This window comes from Theobroma cacao, chromosome 1 (assembly GCF_053813885.1).
Source record: "Theobroma cacao isolate CCN51 chromosome 1, ASM5381388v1, whole genome shotgun sequence".
Taxonomy (NCBI): domain Eukaryota; kingdom Viridiplantae; phylum Streptophyta; class Magnoliopsida; order Malvales; family Malvaceae; genus Theobroma; species Theobroma cacao.
This window is the reverse complement of record NC_142639.1, coordinates 37,779,081-37,795,697: the sequence shown is the minus strand read 5'-3', so window position 1 is coordinate 37,795,697 and position 16,617 is coordinate 37,779,081. Positions and strand designations below refer to the sequence as shown.

Genomic DNA, 16,617 nt, shown 5'->3' with positions numbered 1-16,617 from the left:
GTTATATAAAAAATAGCATGACTAATATATAATGTTTATTTGCCAGCCCATGGATACATATAAATTTGGATTGCAACTCGATTTAGTTATAAAGAAAAAAATTAATAATGAATTAAAAGATTAAGTACGATAGACTAATTAATTGAATTTTAAAAAATCATAATATTTGTGTTAACCTTTGCTCATCTAAAAAATGGAAAAGAAATACACAATACAAAAATAAATAAATAAATAAAGGGTTTACTTTTAGATAATAACTAGAAGTTCCAATTAATAAAAACTATAATGAAAAAAAAATAAAGGCCCAGCAGAAATTGTTCTTTTTTCGAGAGCCAAAAAGTTGCACAGCATTCACTTATCAAACTTTGGTTCAAGTCAGTAAGTATGTAAGATTTATGGGGACACCAAATGTCGGGAAAAGTTATCCTTTTCAACTACAAAAGTCTGGCTCATTACGATTTACGGACAACTGATTTTTCCCATCTCTCCTCGCAGAAGTTGTGGTGCAGGATTATAGGTAAAGTTTTTGATTTACAAATAAATCTTATTCTAATTGAAACAAATTATTACTAATACTATTCGATATTTTATGTTTAATTTATTAATCAGTTATGTGTTTAAAGTTTTTTACTTATTGGGTAAAATATTTAGATACTCTTAAATTTTGATTATAATTACATAAAAATTTATTAATTTTCAAAATAAATATTTCATTTAAAAAAAATATTTTCACTGTATCTAATCGTTAGTTAACTGTTAATATTTTTATTAATTTAATGATGTGATAATATTTTTAAAATAATTTTATTTTTTATTAATTTTAAAAAATATTATTAATAAATTATAAATTTTTTTATAAAAGTCGATTTCTTACAATCAGCAATCGTTCTCCCATGGAGCATTAAATCCAGTGCTCCTTTGGGAAGCCCGATCTAGGGCTCCCTTGGAGAGCTTGATCGAGACTCTTAAGGGAGCACCAGATCTGGTGCTTTCTTGGGAGCCCTGGTGCTCTCCAAGGGAGCAAGGTGGAGATGGGTAGTCGATCGATGTAAGGGGACATCGTCAGTGGACTTCAAAAAAATAAAATAATATAAAAAAATAAATATTTTATATTTAATATTATTACCGTTTAGATATAGAAGTAGAATGTCTATTTTAAAAATTAATAGATTTTATATTATTTTGATCAAAATTTAAAGATATATAAATATTTTACCCTTATTTATTTCAAATGAACTAGATGTATTATATGAAGTCTATAGTTTATTATATGAACATAAACTATATTTGACTTTGTTCTTTACCAAAATTAAAGCTTAAATAAATAGAGAATTCACTGTCTAGGAGTAGGAGTACTGTAGATTCAAGCCCTTAACTATATACTTGGATGTTAATAGTGCCTAACCTTTCTAGATTAATCATATGTCTCTGACAAACTTTTTAGGTGTGAAGTCGCTGTCATTAATCTACCTTTTTGTTTCAAAAATCAACAAGCCATGTGAAAACCATTGTCTAAGATTTTTTTTTATAATTAAAAAAAAGTATATTCAAATTTTATTTTTTAAGTAAGAGATTATGTATTAATTAATGAATCAAATGTTTAAATACAAATCTATTAACGAGTTAAAACCATACTACTTATCAATTATATAATTAACTTAAATAGGACATATTCTAGAATATCAATAAATGATTAACGTCACTATGGATTTAGGTATGAAATTAGTAATTGGAACTATCATGAGATGCTGTCAATTATTTATAGATTTTCTTATCTAAATTGATCTATATTTTCATTGATGGATAGTTGTTAAGCTGCTATTTGTAAAAAATAGATTATAATTAATGAAATAATACATTAAACGAAAAATAATAAATTTCACAATTTGGTGATTGGTTTTTGTTTTTCTACGAGTGGACTTTATCAACATCCACCTTAGGACAAAGATGGGTAGCCGAACCTGTCCTATTAAATTTTCGGTATTTATTATTATTATTATTATTGTTATTTTATGGTTTGTTTGCCGCAGCAGAAAAAGGGTAAGAGCGTAAAATAAATTGAGGGGCCTTGGCAATATGGCTTTGGTGGTCAAAATCATCGCAAATGAGGAATCAGCTTATGAGTAACAGCCAGACTTTTTTGAGCTTTGTATTGCGTCATCTGACTTACGTCGACATTCTGGCAAGCCTTTACGTTGTCATGCCATCAACATGGCACCCACGTTAACATGTGACGTATGACAGTCCACGCGTTGTCTCACAATTTTACTTTTCTAACCCAAGGGGGGAGCCTGGGTTCTCTAGAAGACGCAAATAATCAACCTACGCCTCGTCACTTTGGTCGGCAGGGCAAGTCGGTCTTTTTAAAGTGACCACGGATGGCCAAATTCCTTGTTATATTTATAAATAGGTGGACAATTTTGAAACAAGATGTAAGCAGAAAGAACAGAGAGAAACTTGTGTTCGCTGTTTCAGGCCTACTGCCACCAGGGATTTGACAAAAACCACAAAGAAAGTTTGGAGCTAGCTCTGCATTTTTTCCCTCTCTCTTCTTTTCTTTTTCACATGGCAACCGAGAAGAGAAGCCATGTTTGGAATGGCGAAGACGAGGAGCAAGAAGATGATCAGAAGATGGAGCAGTTCTTTGCCCTGATTAGGAATTTTCGGGAGGCGCGTAATAGGAGAAAAGATGAGCTGAGACAAAGGGAGGAGATCACTAAGAAGAAGAAGCAAAACAAGATAAGGAAGCTAGATATTGACGAGCAATCGAGTTGGGTTCCAACTTTTGAATTGGCAGATTTTACTGAGGAGATCGAGTTCAGAAGGTCACCTATCATCTTTCCAAGCCCATACAACAAGAAAGAAGACAAGAAAAAACAAGAAGATGATGGTTTAGATCTCAAGCTCACCCTTTAGTTAGCTTGAGCTTTTCTTGTTCAAAACAATGTTAATTACTATTAAAGTTTCTTTTGGATCAGTTTTGATCATGTATTTATTTTGTTCTTTATGATCAATGTTTAATATTACCATTGGGTATATGTATTGAGTTCGAAGTTGCCGATGACCGCAGTTTGCCCATTGAAAAGAGGCTTCTGTTCTGAAAATAAATCTGGTATTCGATCTCATTAATTAACAAAGTGGGAAAGAAAATGGAAGAGGTGGGTTGCGTCAAACCGTCCACTTGTTTTACGTGGAAAGGTGTCAGATTTTGATTCAAGTACGTAGCTGGTAAGATAAGGGATTTGGTTTTGGTTTGTTGCTTCAGAATTCGGACAACGGAGAATCATTTTATGTGGTCTCAGTAAGCGTGGGATCCCCCTGTCCCCAGATATTTTTCATCCATTGTTAATAATTCACCGTTAGTAATCGCCAATTAATTCCTTCTGCAAGTTTTCTTATTAATTGTTGTTTCTTTTATTTTCCAGCCTGTGCATGCCCACGATGGCCCCCAACAGGCGTTCTGATTCTCTTGTACGTCAGTCTTTGGCAGTGCAGTGACAAGCAAATCTTTTCCAAGTTTGGAATTGTAAACAATGGATCCAAACCATTTAATGGACTTAAAACCATTGTACTCACAATTCTCAAAAACAATCAAGCTTCTCTTTAATTAGGAATGCATCTTATCACTCTTCATTGATTGATCCATGATAGATTCAAAATGATAATGATATTAGGGACGACTTTTTTTAACCCTTAAAAAAGGGTATTTTAAAAATATATTTTTTAAATTTTAACTATTTTTAGTTTTAAAAAAATTTAAACAAAATTACTTTTAATAAAATCTTTTCATACTTAAATGTACAATAAAAAATTGTTATCATTTTTTAAAAAAAAGTTTGTTATATGTCATATTTAAGTTGTTTAATACTAAGAGTTTATCTTTTAATGAAATATAAAGATAGAGGTCAAGTTACATGAAAAAAAATTTATTACATGTGTTTAATTCAAAGAGTTTATATCTTAATGAAATACAAAGATAAAAATTAAGTTACATGTTATATTGAAAAGAAATTGTTACATACCATATTGAAAAATAAAGTTGTTTATGCGCAATGTTTAAAGTATTTAACTTTAAAAGTTTATGTCATAGTGAAATACAAAAATAAAGATCAAGTTACACGTTGTGTTAAAAAAAATTATTACATATTATATTGAAAAAAAAAATTATTACATGTCAAGTTGAAAAAAAAAAGTTATTACACCCCTTATTAAAAGTATTTAACTCTAAAAGTTTATATTTTAATGAAATAAAAAAATAGATATTAAGTTACATGTCATGTTAGATATTTAACTTAAAGAGTTTATGTCCTAATGAAATACAAAGATCGAAATCAAGTTACACGCAATGTTGAAAAAAAGATTGTTGCACATCATATTAAAAAAAAAGTTGTTTATACACCATTTCTAAGTATTAGATTTAAAAGATAATTTCATTAAAAAAAAGTTACACGCATGATAATTTTAAATCTAATATCATATATTGATGTTACCATATCTATGTTGAACATATTAATATATTGAACATATATTAATTTTATTTTGGAGGTTATTTTTGAAATGGTCTTATGAAATTTATCATTTATCACAATTTACTCATAATATTATATAAACACACAATAAAATTTTGAATGATAATTTTTTTTATATTTAAAGTGTAATATATATATATTTGGATCACAAGCGAGACAAAGTTCTTTATTTAAACATTAACACAAACTTTTTGAATCTAGATTTTAGGTAGTAGGTTTTAAGTGGTTGAAAACTAATAAAGATGAAGATTCGAAACTTGGAATAAAGAGTTTAGAGTAGAAAACGCAGGTAGAATTATACTTTTGTGTTGTACCTAAGTAAAACGAGAGGCGGTCGTGGAACGTCTTTCTTTCCTTTTTTCTGTATTCCTCCTTTAGAGCATCGCTTAATGCAAAAGATCATGGCATAAGAAAAAAGTTTCGATGCTGATTGATAAAAGAAAAAAGGTCAGTATAGGATGCCAATGGACACGCATTTGCGAAAGATTTTAGTGCCTATGTGCTATCAACCAGTGTTATAAGGACAAGATTCGACAAGGATGTACAAAATCCTACCCACTCCTAGGAATCTTAATTTGTATCTAATGATAAGGTTTCCGCGGCATAGACAAGATTTTTTCTCAATTAGCATATTAGAAATATTCCCTCCATTTCTTAAAGTAATGGACACATTTCAATCACGTAATTGATTTAATCTCTTGATATATGTGGATATATTTAAAAAAAATTCAAATACCTCCCCCAACCACCAACATTACATATATATTTTCTTACCATTGGTGTCATTTCCAATTTGGGCCATCCGAGACATTGGGCTTGAAGAAGTAGAGACAGACTTGATCAAATAAAAAAAAAAAACCACTAGAAAGGGTTAATTACAAAAATCCCCTTTAACAAGTATGATCTCTTTCAAAATTTTTCTAAAAAACATATACTCCTCCCTTGGTAACTCCTAAAGGTACATACTGATCCTTTAAAATGTGTAAATGAGAGGGGTCGATATAAAAAATTAGATTTGACAATTTTAAATACAAAACAAATATCATATGGAGTTAAATGAACTTAAGTTTTATATAATCGTGTTGGCATCATCATTTTTTGCAACCAATTTATGATACGAAAATATTTGTTCCTCGTGCAAGTTGAGACGTCTAATTTGTGTATAGCACGTTTAAGTAATTAATCATATTGATAGGTTTTTACATTACTCGACATATCTGAATTATTTAAATTCATTTATTAAATTATTAATATTTTTTAAAAATATTTTTCAAAAAATTATTTAAAAAATATCAAAAAAATTATTATTTATATTTAAAATAGATTAATTGTGTTTAATGGATTAACCTTTTGTATATAAATAGATTAATCATAATGAATTGTATTAACTGTATCATGTCGTGTAACTCATATAATAAACGTGTCATATTTGTATCAATAACTATAAAATAATAAAATCATCATGTTGTATTTGTACCACCCTACTAATATGTTATATATTTAGCTTTCCATGGCACAATTATGACCCACTAACACTAATTACCAACACTACAAAAAATGAACTTTCTAGTTTCATGGGAAAGGTGTAAATTTTGAAATAGGTTACAATTAAACTTAAGTGGTTTTTTTGCAATTAGCCGAAAATGAAAGGACAAAGGAAGAAAAAAAAAAAAGGAACTCTAGCTGATTGGACCAAGGAGTTGTACACAGTGGCCCTATATTTTGATTTGGGTCTGAAGAAATTTAGCCCCGTTTTCCAGTTGTCGGGCCATATACTATATTGGGCCTTTGATGGGACTTATTGGGGTATTGGTGTTAAAACTGGGCTCCTTGTATAGATAGGCATGTGCCAGAAAGAGAATCGGCGAAACTAAAGAGTGCTAATTAGAATAAGGAAAAAGGTGGGAGACAAGACGAATGAAAGCTTATGTCAAAACCGTGACTTTGGTATTTATTTTTGGTAGGACTTTGCATCTTTTGTAAATAGGATGTCTCCAGTAGTCGCTAAAGAGTGTCAGAGGAACAAATAGGGTGGGTCAAAAAAGTTATGCGACTGAGAATTGTGTTATATTAGTATTCTTTTTTGCCAACGTGTATTTTAAGCTAAAGCAATTGAGGCCAATGTTTTTCCCATTTGTATAATTATTTTCTAGCAGCTAGGTCACCAACTAGATCATTCCATGCATTGCAGACACAAAATCCAATTTATACCACCCACTGTTAATGAAACTTGTGCCACTTGGACTATTAAACTTAGTTGATTAGAACGATTGCGGTGGTTTATTATAAGGGATTAATTTATAAAATAAAATATTTTAAAAATATGAGTCTCACTTTATATATAAATTAATAATTTTTTTATATATACAAATTATATATATAATTTTTTTGTAAAATGTAATTTTAATGTTACTTGTTTCTTTTTGAAATTGATGTTTCTTTAGATTTTATCTTTAAATTTTTTTAATACATTAAGAAGTTCTGGTGTAATGTTTTCGTATTGTAAGAGAAAATTATATAAAATATATGTATATTAAATTTAATATTGTTATAAAAAATAAAAAATATCTTAATAAACAATATCTGAATTAATTAATAAATTTTTATGATGAGAAAGGTATTAATTTATAGAGGTTTAAGTGTAGTTGTAGTGGGAGTTTAAGGGGTGGCTTGGTCATTTTAAGGTCATAACCTTTTGATTCTCCAAATCTCCTTTCCTTTTGTCCTTTTACCTACTTACCAAGTTTTCTTGGATTTGATTCGTCTATCTTCTTGGAAACTCAAATGGTAATTACGTCATTGTCACAAGCATAAAACCCGATGTTCTTAAAGACACAGGAACGCAACACAGAGAGTAAAACGAGAGCCTTTGATGAAGAGAAAATACATGGAAGGAAAGACAAAGGAGAGGCCAGCACTTGTTAATGATGACGATGATGAACAAGAGAAGATCAATACTTTCTTCACTTTGGTTAGAAATCTTCGAGATGCACATAGCCGGATGTTGATTGGCTCGCAGGACAGAAAGGGGAAGGAAAAAGGAAAAGAGAAAGAAAACAAATCAACTTGGACCCCATCATTCAATGGGGAAGACTTTGCTGAGGATCATGCACTTCTTACAACTATTAGTGTAACGCTTCCTAGTTCTTCCAAGACTCAAGAACAAAAATGCAAAACAGAAGAACATGAAGAATAGATCTCAACCTTTCACTTTGATATGTCTTGTCTTAGACTCCTAGTACCTTGTCATGTTTACAGAGAAAAGATGTGATAAACTATTGATATATATTATATTCATCTTCGGGGTCGGTTTATCTTATCGTGATCTTTTTAGTTCTTTTTTTGCTTGATATTTGCTTTTCTGGTTTTCTTTTCAAATGATACATAATTCATATGCAGAAGTTACCGTCATAGTTTTCATTTCATTGGAGATTGTCAGTCTACTTTATGGGGAATGCCTGAATGCGGCCACATAAACAACAAGCCTTTTCAGCCTTTTATCTCCTTTGTTTATATGCTAAAGTAGAGGCCAGAATTATTTATTCAAAACAGCTCACTATTTTTCTTGGAGTCTTTCAAATGTGCAGGTAGAAATTCTCTGTTTCTGTTTGTGCATATCAGTGTCATGAATTATTGTTTTGGAAAGTGGATCTCTTTACATCGATATTGCAGTTCTATTGTAAGCCTCTCCTTTCTTTCATGATACATAATCTGATTGGTTTAAATCAAATACCGGCTGAGGTAAACCCTATTTTTCATTAAGGGCAGAATTTGAGGATAGCAAGTGTTCTTTACCAAGCTTCTCTCCTCTCGTTGCCCCTCTCCTACCCCCCAAATGAGAAAGTTTCACTAGTCACAACATGATTGATGATTAAATTCGCGTGGTTCATATGAACGCTCGTGGAGAAAAAGAGTGATTTGGACAGTCAGATGCAAATCTGTGTTTCTAAAGCAGTAGCTTTCGAAGTTGTCGACCACATGTTGCATTGTCCACACGTGGTTATCGTCAACTGCGGCGTCCAATCTTCACCCAGATCATCCAATTCTGGTTTTCTTCACATTGATGATGTTAAGCAATATTTCCTTTTCGGAAAGGATCAAAAGTTGATGTTGGTTAAGTAAATTTTTTTGGAACTATTCGATGAATTATGCTCGAAGGCAGAGATACTGAAATCATTAGAAAGCAACATTATGTAATAATGAAAGACATGAAGAATGAATCCCATCGAAGTCAATGCTATGAAAACAACAGCACTCCATCCACATTTCCTCTCTGCAATTGAGAATGTAGGACCTCATATCTGCAATTCAATTGAATGCTTGGTAGGAAAATAATTCTGACCATTGCTTTTTTCTTCAAAACTATTTCAAAAGCCCCCTTTTTCCATCTCAAGCTGTCTTCTGTTTTTCATGCTTTTATAATTGAATTGGAAGGTTGACTCTTTTGTTGTTTTCATTTTAGTGAAAATGACTCAGTTAGAACGCACTCTCTCGACGAAGCTTTACATACAAGGCAACAAAGATACTACAAACCATTTTCAGATGGTGACCAGATGTTCCAACATGCACTAAAAAAGGTATGAAGATCGACACAAATTCATGGTATTTATGAGGATGACATTAATAAACTGCATCATACTTTTTATAGTTTGATTTGCGACATTTTAGTTCCAGGCCTCTCTAGCTGTAAATTTGGTGATTGCCTCAGTAGAGGTAATGAACAAACCCGATTGGCATTAAACATCTTGTCAGGGCTAATATTTACAACATGCTTCATCAGAACGAATGATAATGGATTCTTTTATTTGATGCTGAATCAAATTTATCTCTCTAAGTTATATCTATCTTATATCTTGGAGTTCTTGGTATGGATGAGAAACCCTTTGTTTCGGTATGTCAGAGTGGATCGAGAGAGAGACCAATCACCTTTCAACAAGGATCTAAATTACATCTGCAAGTTACAACAACTAATTTCTTTGAAAAAAGTGGCAACGAACGCTAACACTTTCAAGCAAAAAATACAACTACTACTATAATTTCTGGTAAGAAAAGCAAATTAAATCAGTTGTTACAAATAAGCTTGGGCTTTAAGAGGAAGAGGGAAAGGTTTTACAACAGTGCTAAGGCAACCAACACGCTCAAATAAAGACTGCGATATGACCAAACCATTTAAAAATTCTTACAAACAGATTTATCAATATATTCAACAATATTTCACACTAACTGGATGCTGGGTTAAGCGGACTCTTCCCCAGATTAGATGGTTTTGGTTCCCCAGCCCTTGGACTGTGTGGCCCCTTTCCACTTGATCGAGGACTTCTCTCTCCTTTTAGTTCACTGACACGTGGACTACCTGAGAGGCGCGGGCTTTGAAGGCTACTCGGATCATTTGCTGGCGTAGCAGTGGAGCTTGTGATTTTAGGACTGCATGTATGCCTGAATTCACCTCGGCTTCTGGTAATAACTTCATCTAATATCTCACCATCCCCTGCATAGGATGCTCCATGTCCCAACTCTGTCTCCTGTATTGGGAAAAAAAAAACGAAAATGTGTAAGGATAATTACATGCTTAACAATGACCGGAAAGTTTTCATTGTTGGACAGGTGATCATACTGTGGCAAGATTATATGGCAAAGCAGGTGCCTCTTCATACTCGGCAGCATCCAAATCGTAAAGATGTGCCCCTTTGAAAAACTTGGGCAGGAAGTATTGTCTTACGGGGACTAAAAGCATGATCATCAAAGGAAACATGACCCCGGCAATGGGAATCCACGTTAAGCCGAAACATACAAGCAGATAAGTAGTTTGGAAAATGGTGAATATTGCAATTGTCTTGAAGGGAACAGTCTCCACAAATGTCGCATGTTGCTGCTCAAGGACTCTGCAGGAAAGAAAAGCTCTCTCTTTGTTATACAAGTTATATGGACAAGGGAAACTTTAGACTAACTAAAATATAAATGTCTTTTTGAATATCTTACTTATATCTTCTGCTTGGTGCTGTGAAGAGCAATAAGATCCTTTCCCAAAATTGGTTACCGGGTAAGCTTTCAATAGCCATGAAGGCGAAGTAACCCCAGAGGACTGAAGTCGGGATCATTTTGAGGATGGGCATTGCTCCAACACATCCTCCAACCATGGTGGCCTGAAGCAAGTTACTGAGACGCTGTTCTTTTACTTCCACAGGCAATAGATCATCAATCTCTTTCTCAATATCAAACAAAGTCTCATCAATAGGGGCATCAATGTTGCCTGTACATGTAGCAGCTTGAACGGTCGATTCTTTTAGTTCGTTTAGTCCCTGCTTAAGAAATTTGAAGTAATTTAATTACAACGGAAGAGTGATATTGACTTTTTTTTTTTTATTTGAACTTTTAACGAATACAATTACTGAACTACAAATTTCAACATTACTGTGAATTCGTTTGTTAATCACCGACGCATGCTTGATCATGCCAGCAATAATGAGAGTTCCTTTATAGCACGGAACTTAAGGGTGAAGTCATGTATAGTCATCGAAGCACGCTAGTCAACTTTTTTAAATTGTTTTATGGAATTGTTTACGCACCGCTAACTCTCCCTCAAAATTTCTGAAGTATGAACAGAAAGATGCTAATTCCCTTTTTTTTTGTTTTTATGGTCAAGGAATCTTACTCGAGCTGAAGTCTCCTGATAAACTAAAGGGGTCTGCATCTGTTGATAGGCTTCTTGCATATTTCCATACAATTGTCCCAAGCTAGCATTCTTTCTAATACTTTTGCGCGCCGTTGCAACCAGTCGATTTCGAAGAAGCTGCAGAATAACCAAAATTCAGCATCACCATAACATTTTGAAACAAATAACAACAAAAGAAAACTGAACGAAAGCGTTTTTCTTTTTTTATTAAAAAAAAAACTCGTCAATTTGTACTATTCAAAGGATTTTGAGAAGGAATACCTGGTGCTTGAGTGTAGCCAAGCTCTTGGTATGCATTGGCGACTGCGGGATGACCCCATTTGCTGGAGGGATGCCAATAAGACCACATAACAATGTCTGCCATCAAGAAACACGCAATTTAACGTACGTTAAGGATCCTCAACAAAAGGAGAGTCTGGAAGGCAAAGTTTAGATTAAGGATCCATGGAGTAGGAAGAATCTTGCATACCAAGAATCCCAAAAGCAGTAAGTCATAATGATAACAAGATGGCTTTCTCAAATTAAACTCCTTCTGCTGAGCAAGTTGAGATGCTACACTATGGTCAAAATAATAGAGCACTGCAATCATTGTGGCTGGAATGAAGGCTCCAATAATGTAGACAACCGGAACATTTAGCATTTCCTGTCATTTTTTAAGTTGCTAGTGTTAGTTTATTAGTCCTGCAAGGGGACAGAATATATTAAGGAATTATTGACAATTAGTCTTGATTAAACATGCCTTGATCACTGTCCAATTTTCATAAGCGCCAGGTGACCACGGATTTGGGCTGAACAGACGACGTGGGATTCCTTTCGGAACACTTTCGGCAGGTATGTAAGACACAGCTGTCCATACTAATACCATAAATGGCACACCATAGTCGGCTATAAAGCTTCTAAGCCAACCTGTGAAAAAGCTCCTTTTAAGTTCTCAAAGCAAATGATACGCCATATCTCTAAAAGGTGATACCAAGGACCTAAAATTTTGGAACATCAACTTACCCGTCCCATAGCGCCATGACCTCGCTTTCCGGCTTCTTAATGCGGTGAGAAGAAGGCCAAAAGACAGGACCAAAGCAAACATGCCATTGGCAAACCTCCATGAAGGTATAAATTCTGTTAATTTCGGATCTTCATGTTGTGGAATGCGGAACTCTTCCACAAGGCCCTGTCATGAGATGGAAGATAAATTCGTTGAGGAGACTTATTTATTAGTAGCTACTAGCTACTATATTTGAATGAAGATATAAATCAAAAGGTCAAGCAAATCGGTAACATTGATCATTTAAACAAATTTTAGGAACAGCATCTTAGTGGGTGTGATTGATAGTAAAAAATGAACATCAAACAGTAAATGTACTTACTTTGATAGCTTGCTGCATAAACAGCATAGCTATAAGCAGGCCAAACAATTCTCCTGCCACACGGGTAAACCTATTGATTATGGAGCAAGCTCCCAAGATAGACAGTAAGAACAGCAAGCCTGCAGTCCACACACATACCCTACAAAATTAAAAAAAAAAACAGGCAATTTTTGTCAAAAGCAGCCAATATATTAATTTCAAATTAAAAAAATCCTATTGAAAACATGACAAAAATGTTTACATGGTATGGCCAATTATTCTTTAAAGAAAAGTAGAGGTAACAGCTCACCATCCAGTCCATGCTAGAAACAGGTCCCGACCCAAATCCGGTCTTTCTTTAGCGAAATTAAACATAAATGTGTACATAATGACAGTTGGCTCAGCAACTCCTAATATCAGCAAGGGTTGACCTCCAATTATTGAGTGTATGATCCCACAAAGAGCCGTGGATGCTAAGGTTTGAACTGCCGTGAGAACTCCATCTGCAGATACAAGGTGAAGATTCATTTCATGCAGAAAAACAGAATCTTTTCTGTTTCTGACTTTGTTGTGCACGTAACTAAGATGCTAAGAGGAAAAGGTTGACAATAATAAACAAGGAAAAGTTAATGATTTGATGGTGGTAACAGCTACCCATTAAGCGAAAGAAAAGAAATGTTCTACAGAAGATTCAAAACTATTCTTTATAGAGTTCAAGTGTTTAAAATACCAGTATTTCTCTCAAGTTGTTCACCAAATGAAATGACAGGAATCGCAGAAGCAAAGAAAATATAAGTGGTGGGAGCCAGAATCCTGTAAATATGAGTCGTTAGGAATAATAACCAATAGGGGAAGCCTAAAAATGCAAGCATAATAATCTTGCAATTGAACATCGTAGAAAAAGATCATTAGACCATGAGGAATTCGTTAACATATACCTGAAGCCTGCTTTAAAGCCACCAGTCCAATCTTGCTTGTAACACATCAATCTCCCTTTGAGGTCATTTTTGATGCCTCGGAGAGGCACAAAGGTCTCCTCCATGGTTAGTTTTATCTATCTGAAGCTCTGACAGTTGGCTCTCTCTCTCTCTCTCTCTCTTTTCCTTGAATAACCTCCGAAAAAAAAAAATTGGAAACACTCCTGACAATGATCAAGAATAACTGCTAGCGGAACGATCTGGCTATTGCATCTAGCAAGGAGATTATCATTGGAAATAAATGAGAGTCAAACAATCATGTAAAATTACATGACTTGAGAGTTGCAGACTATAAATAAAAACTTTAGCCAAGATAGACCATGTTCATGCTTAAGAACTTTATCCCCAGGAAGTGGGAAGAGAAAGTCTTAGGTGATAGCTAGATAGCCAGATGGATCAGACTATAACTGAGAGATATGAATTTAATCTTCAAGAAAAACACACCAAATTACATAATTAAGTGTGCTCGGGAAGAACTGAAACAAAAAAGGAAACAAGAACAAGGTTTTTCTTTTCCTTTTTTCCTTTGTGTATCAGGAAGAGAATTTGATGGTCTAATTAACAAAAGAAGAAGGCACCGCTAGCTTTCGAGTTGTCTCTTGATGCAATGTATGGGCGTAGAAAGAGTAGAGGAAGGATCCAAATATATAAGCTGCTTGAAAGGCGATGTAGATTTGGTGCAGACAATAACGCAGGTCAAAAGGGAATGAGAGTGAACCTTCAGTTGTAATCCTTTTGAGGGGATGCTAATCCTCTGCTACACGGAGGTTGCCTCTATTCCTGTGCCTCTTCATACCGATTGGTCCATGTCATCATTCACAGGGTAGCCTCCTTGCTGGACCTACTAGCTGTGGGGTCTGGAATCTGATTTCAAAGCAGAATGAGCATCTATTTAATGAACTCAGACGGTCAATTACACTGTGTCATGCATGGTTTTCATACACCATATTATCAAATTTCCGATAATTTCAAATCACAAAAATGCCACTACTAGTTGACTTTCAGTAAACCAAGAACAAGAAACACAATTTTCAGCCTCTTGGAACATTTCCCTCTCAGCTCAAGCCATTCTCTTTCATTTTTTCTTTATAAATTACTAGTTTAAGCTAATTAATCAATTAATTAATTATCATAGTCAATTCCACCTTTAATTTTGTCTCTATAATGCGTACCCTTTATCGTATGATGCAGCATAACCCCTTGTATCTTTACCTATGAGCTTGCAAAATTAAGACCACCCACATTAAATGCTGAAGAAACCTCTGGGATGGGTTCACTTTGATTTGATAATGAGCAGCAGCCAGAGAGGTTTGGATGGCTAGCAATTAGGAAAGCTCAAGCCTACATAGGAACTAATGCATATTATATTCCATGAACTACAATTAATCTTATTATACTTTTGACGTCCATGTGCTGTGAACAGCTCATTTGGGCTATCTTTCAAAGTCAAATGCCTCTCTTAGCTTTAAGGAGGATGGGCTTCACAAAGAAAAAGGAATTTTATATATATATATATTTGAAGTCAGTTTCAAGCAACAACCAATTCTTAAACCCAGTTTGCCACCAGCCTGAGCTCATGGCATGATTGCTCATCAAAACAGTTTTGAGCATATCCTACGGATTCCATTCATTCCACTGCCGACGAAGCTCCCCTAAAAATAATCTCAAACCTCATGCAATTACATTAGTCAGACATAATTGATCTGTTAAGATATTCTCGTGCGTTGAACGTCATGTAATTCTTTAACTGTAGCTTATCTTGGTTTGCCATTTTCTGTTCCTTTTTCTAAATACGAATCACCACGAGGCATGTGTTTATGGGCTACTATTTTAGCTCTCCATCCACGATTTGAATTTCTCGTCTTGGCATGTCGGGGTCACGATAGAATACGAGTTAAAGAGACAAAAACCTCAGTGAGCTGAATAAAGCAATTATCGTGGGCCATATGGGATTATCATGTTAATTATCGTATTAGAACTTGCTCTTTCACGCTACAACAGGTTAAAATAGTGAAGTTTGAACCGCTCCTCTCTCTCTTTTTAGGGTTTTTATTGGATAAAAATAAAAAAGCTTGCACTTTCACCATCGGACGGGTGAGAATTTATTACAGTAGTTATCATAATGCAATATTTTATTTTCTAGAACCGACTTTTTATTTCTTTATCTAATCCTGTTGTACGATTGTTCTTAGCTTTTTGTAAGTCAAAAGTATACAATTTTCTCCATTATGACAAAGGATATCACGGCTGTTGCATCATGCTAATACTTATTTAATTAATTAGTTTTTGAACCAAATTACAATATATATATATATATATATATATATATATATATATTTATGGAGCCAAGTTGCTACCCTTTTCTCTTGATGGCTCCCTCAATAATTTTTTATTTAATAATTAATACAAATAAAAAATAACAAAAAATATCTCACATGTCTCATTCAATTTTAAAGTTTATTTATTTGTTTAATTTATATTATTATTTATATTTATATTTTTAATACTATTTGCTCATATTCTTTTTCTGTAATGTGTATTTTATTTTTCATGATTTTAATGTTTAAAAATTAATAAATTATTATATAATTCTCAAATATAAATTATAGTGTTGTATTGTTACTTAAAATTTTATTAATGTATCTTTTTTTAATTAATCCTGATTATATAAGAGAAAATTATCTTGAATATATTTTTTTTATATACTTTACGTTTTATATTTAATTGAAAAAAAAATTATCTTGAATATGTAGTCTTTAAACAATCCTAATTATATAAGAGGAAATTGTTAATCTTGTATATCATATTTAACTATTTATATAGTTTTATATTTAACATTATAAGTTTAAATAAAAATAAAATAAGAATATTGGATGTTGAATGCATTAATTTTTTTTCAAGTTTGATTAAAATAGGAGTCGGTTGAAAACAATTAACAAACTCTTTAAAAGAAAAGATGCAAATCGTTCAAATAATTCTCCAACACTTGAGCCATCAAGCCTCAATGCTTCAACTCATGAATAAAAGTAATGCAAATCAAAATGTCTAACACTCAATTCTAAAGCAATGAATTTTTTTAATATATACTTTTAATT

At 33.1% G+C, this 16,617-nt stretch overlaps 2 protein-coding genes across 2 annotated transcripts; one reads left to right on the top strand and one right to left on the bottom strand.

The window, feature by feature from the left end:
- The first annotated feature begins 2,417 nt into the window (after positions 1–2,417).
- LOC18613766 (uncharacterized) lies at positions 2,418–3,189 on the top strand. Its single transcript, XM_007051161.3, has one exon. The coding sequence runs from the start codon at positions 2,566–2,568 to the stop codon at positions 2,914–2,916; it is 351 nt and encodes a 116-aa protein (XP_007051223.1). The 5' UTR covers positions 2,418–2,565; the 3' UTR covers positions 2,917–3,189.
- Positions 3,190–9,534: 6,345 nt separating this feature from the next.
- Positions 9,535–14,163, bottom strand: LOC18613764 (boron transporter 1-like). The gene is made up of 12 exons (XM_007051159.3): positions 13,484–14,163; positions 13,276–13,358; positions 12,856–13,048; positions 12,567–12,705; positions 12,205–12,370; positions 11,942–12,108; positions 11,672–11,845; positions 11,464–11,559; positions 11,182–11,319; positions 10,509–10,828; positions 10,144–10,411; positions 9,535–10,051 (listed from the first exon to the last, which is right to left on the bottom strand). The coding sequence occupies exons 1-12, from the start codon at positions 13,585–13,587 to the stop codon at positions 9,749–9,751; spliced, it is 2,151 nt and encodes a 716-aa protein (XP_007051221.3). The 5' UTR covers positions 13,588–14,163; the 3' UTR covers positions 9,535–9,748.
- Between the last annotated feature and the right edge of the window lie 2,454 nt (positions 14,164–16,617).

Bases quoted from the DNA above. Each gene is read 5' to 3' on its own strand.
- LOC18613764 (XM_007051159.3), bottom strand. From the start codon at position 13,587: ATGGAGGAGACCTTTGTGCCTCTCCGAGGCATCAAAAATGACCTCAAA. The intron at 13,359-13,483 runs GTATATGTTAAC...TCATATTTACAG, and splicing joins GGCTTTAAAGCAGGCTTCAG to GATTCTGGCTCCCACCACTT. The intron at 10,412-10,508 runs GTAAGATATTCA...TCTTTCCTGCAG, and splicing joins GCACCAAGCAGAAGATATAA to AGTCCTTGAGCAGCAACATG.
- LOC18613766 (XM_007051161.3), top strand. From the start codon at position 2,566: ATGGCAACCGAGAAGAGAAGCCATGTTTGGAATGGCGAAGACGAGGAG.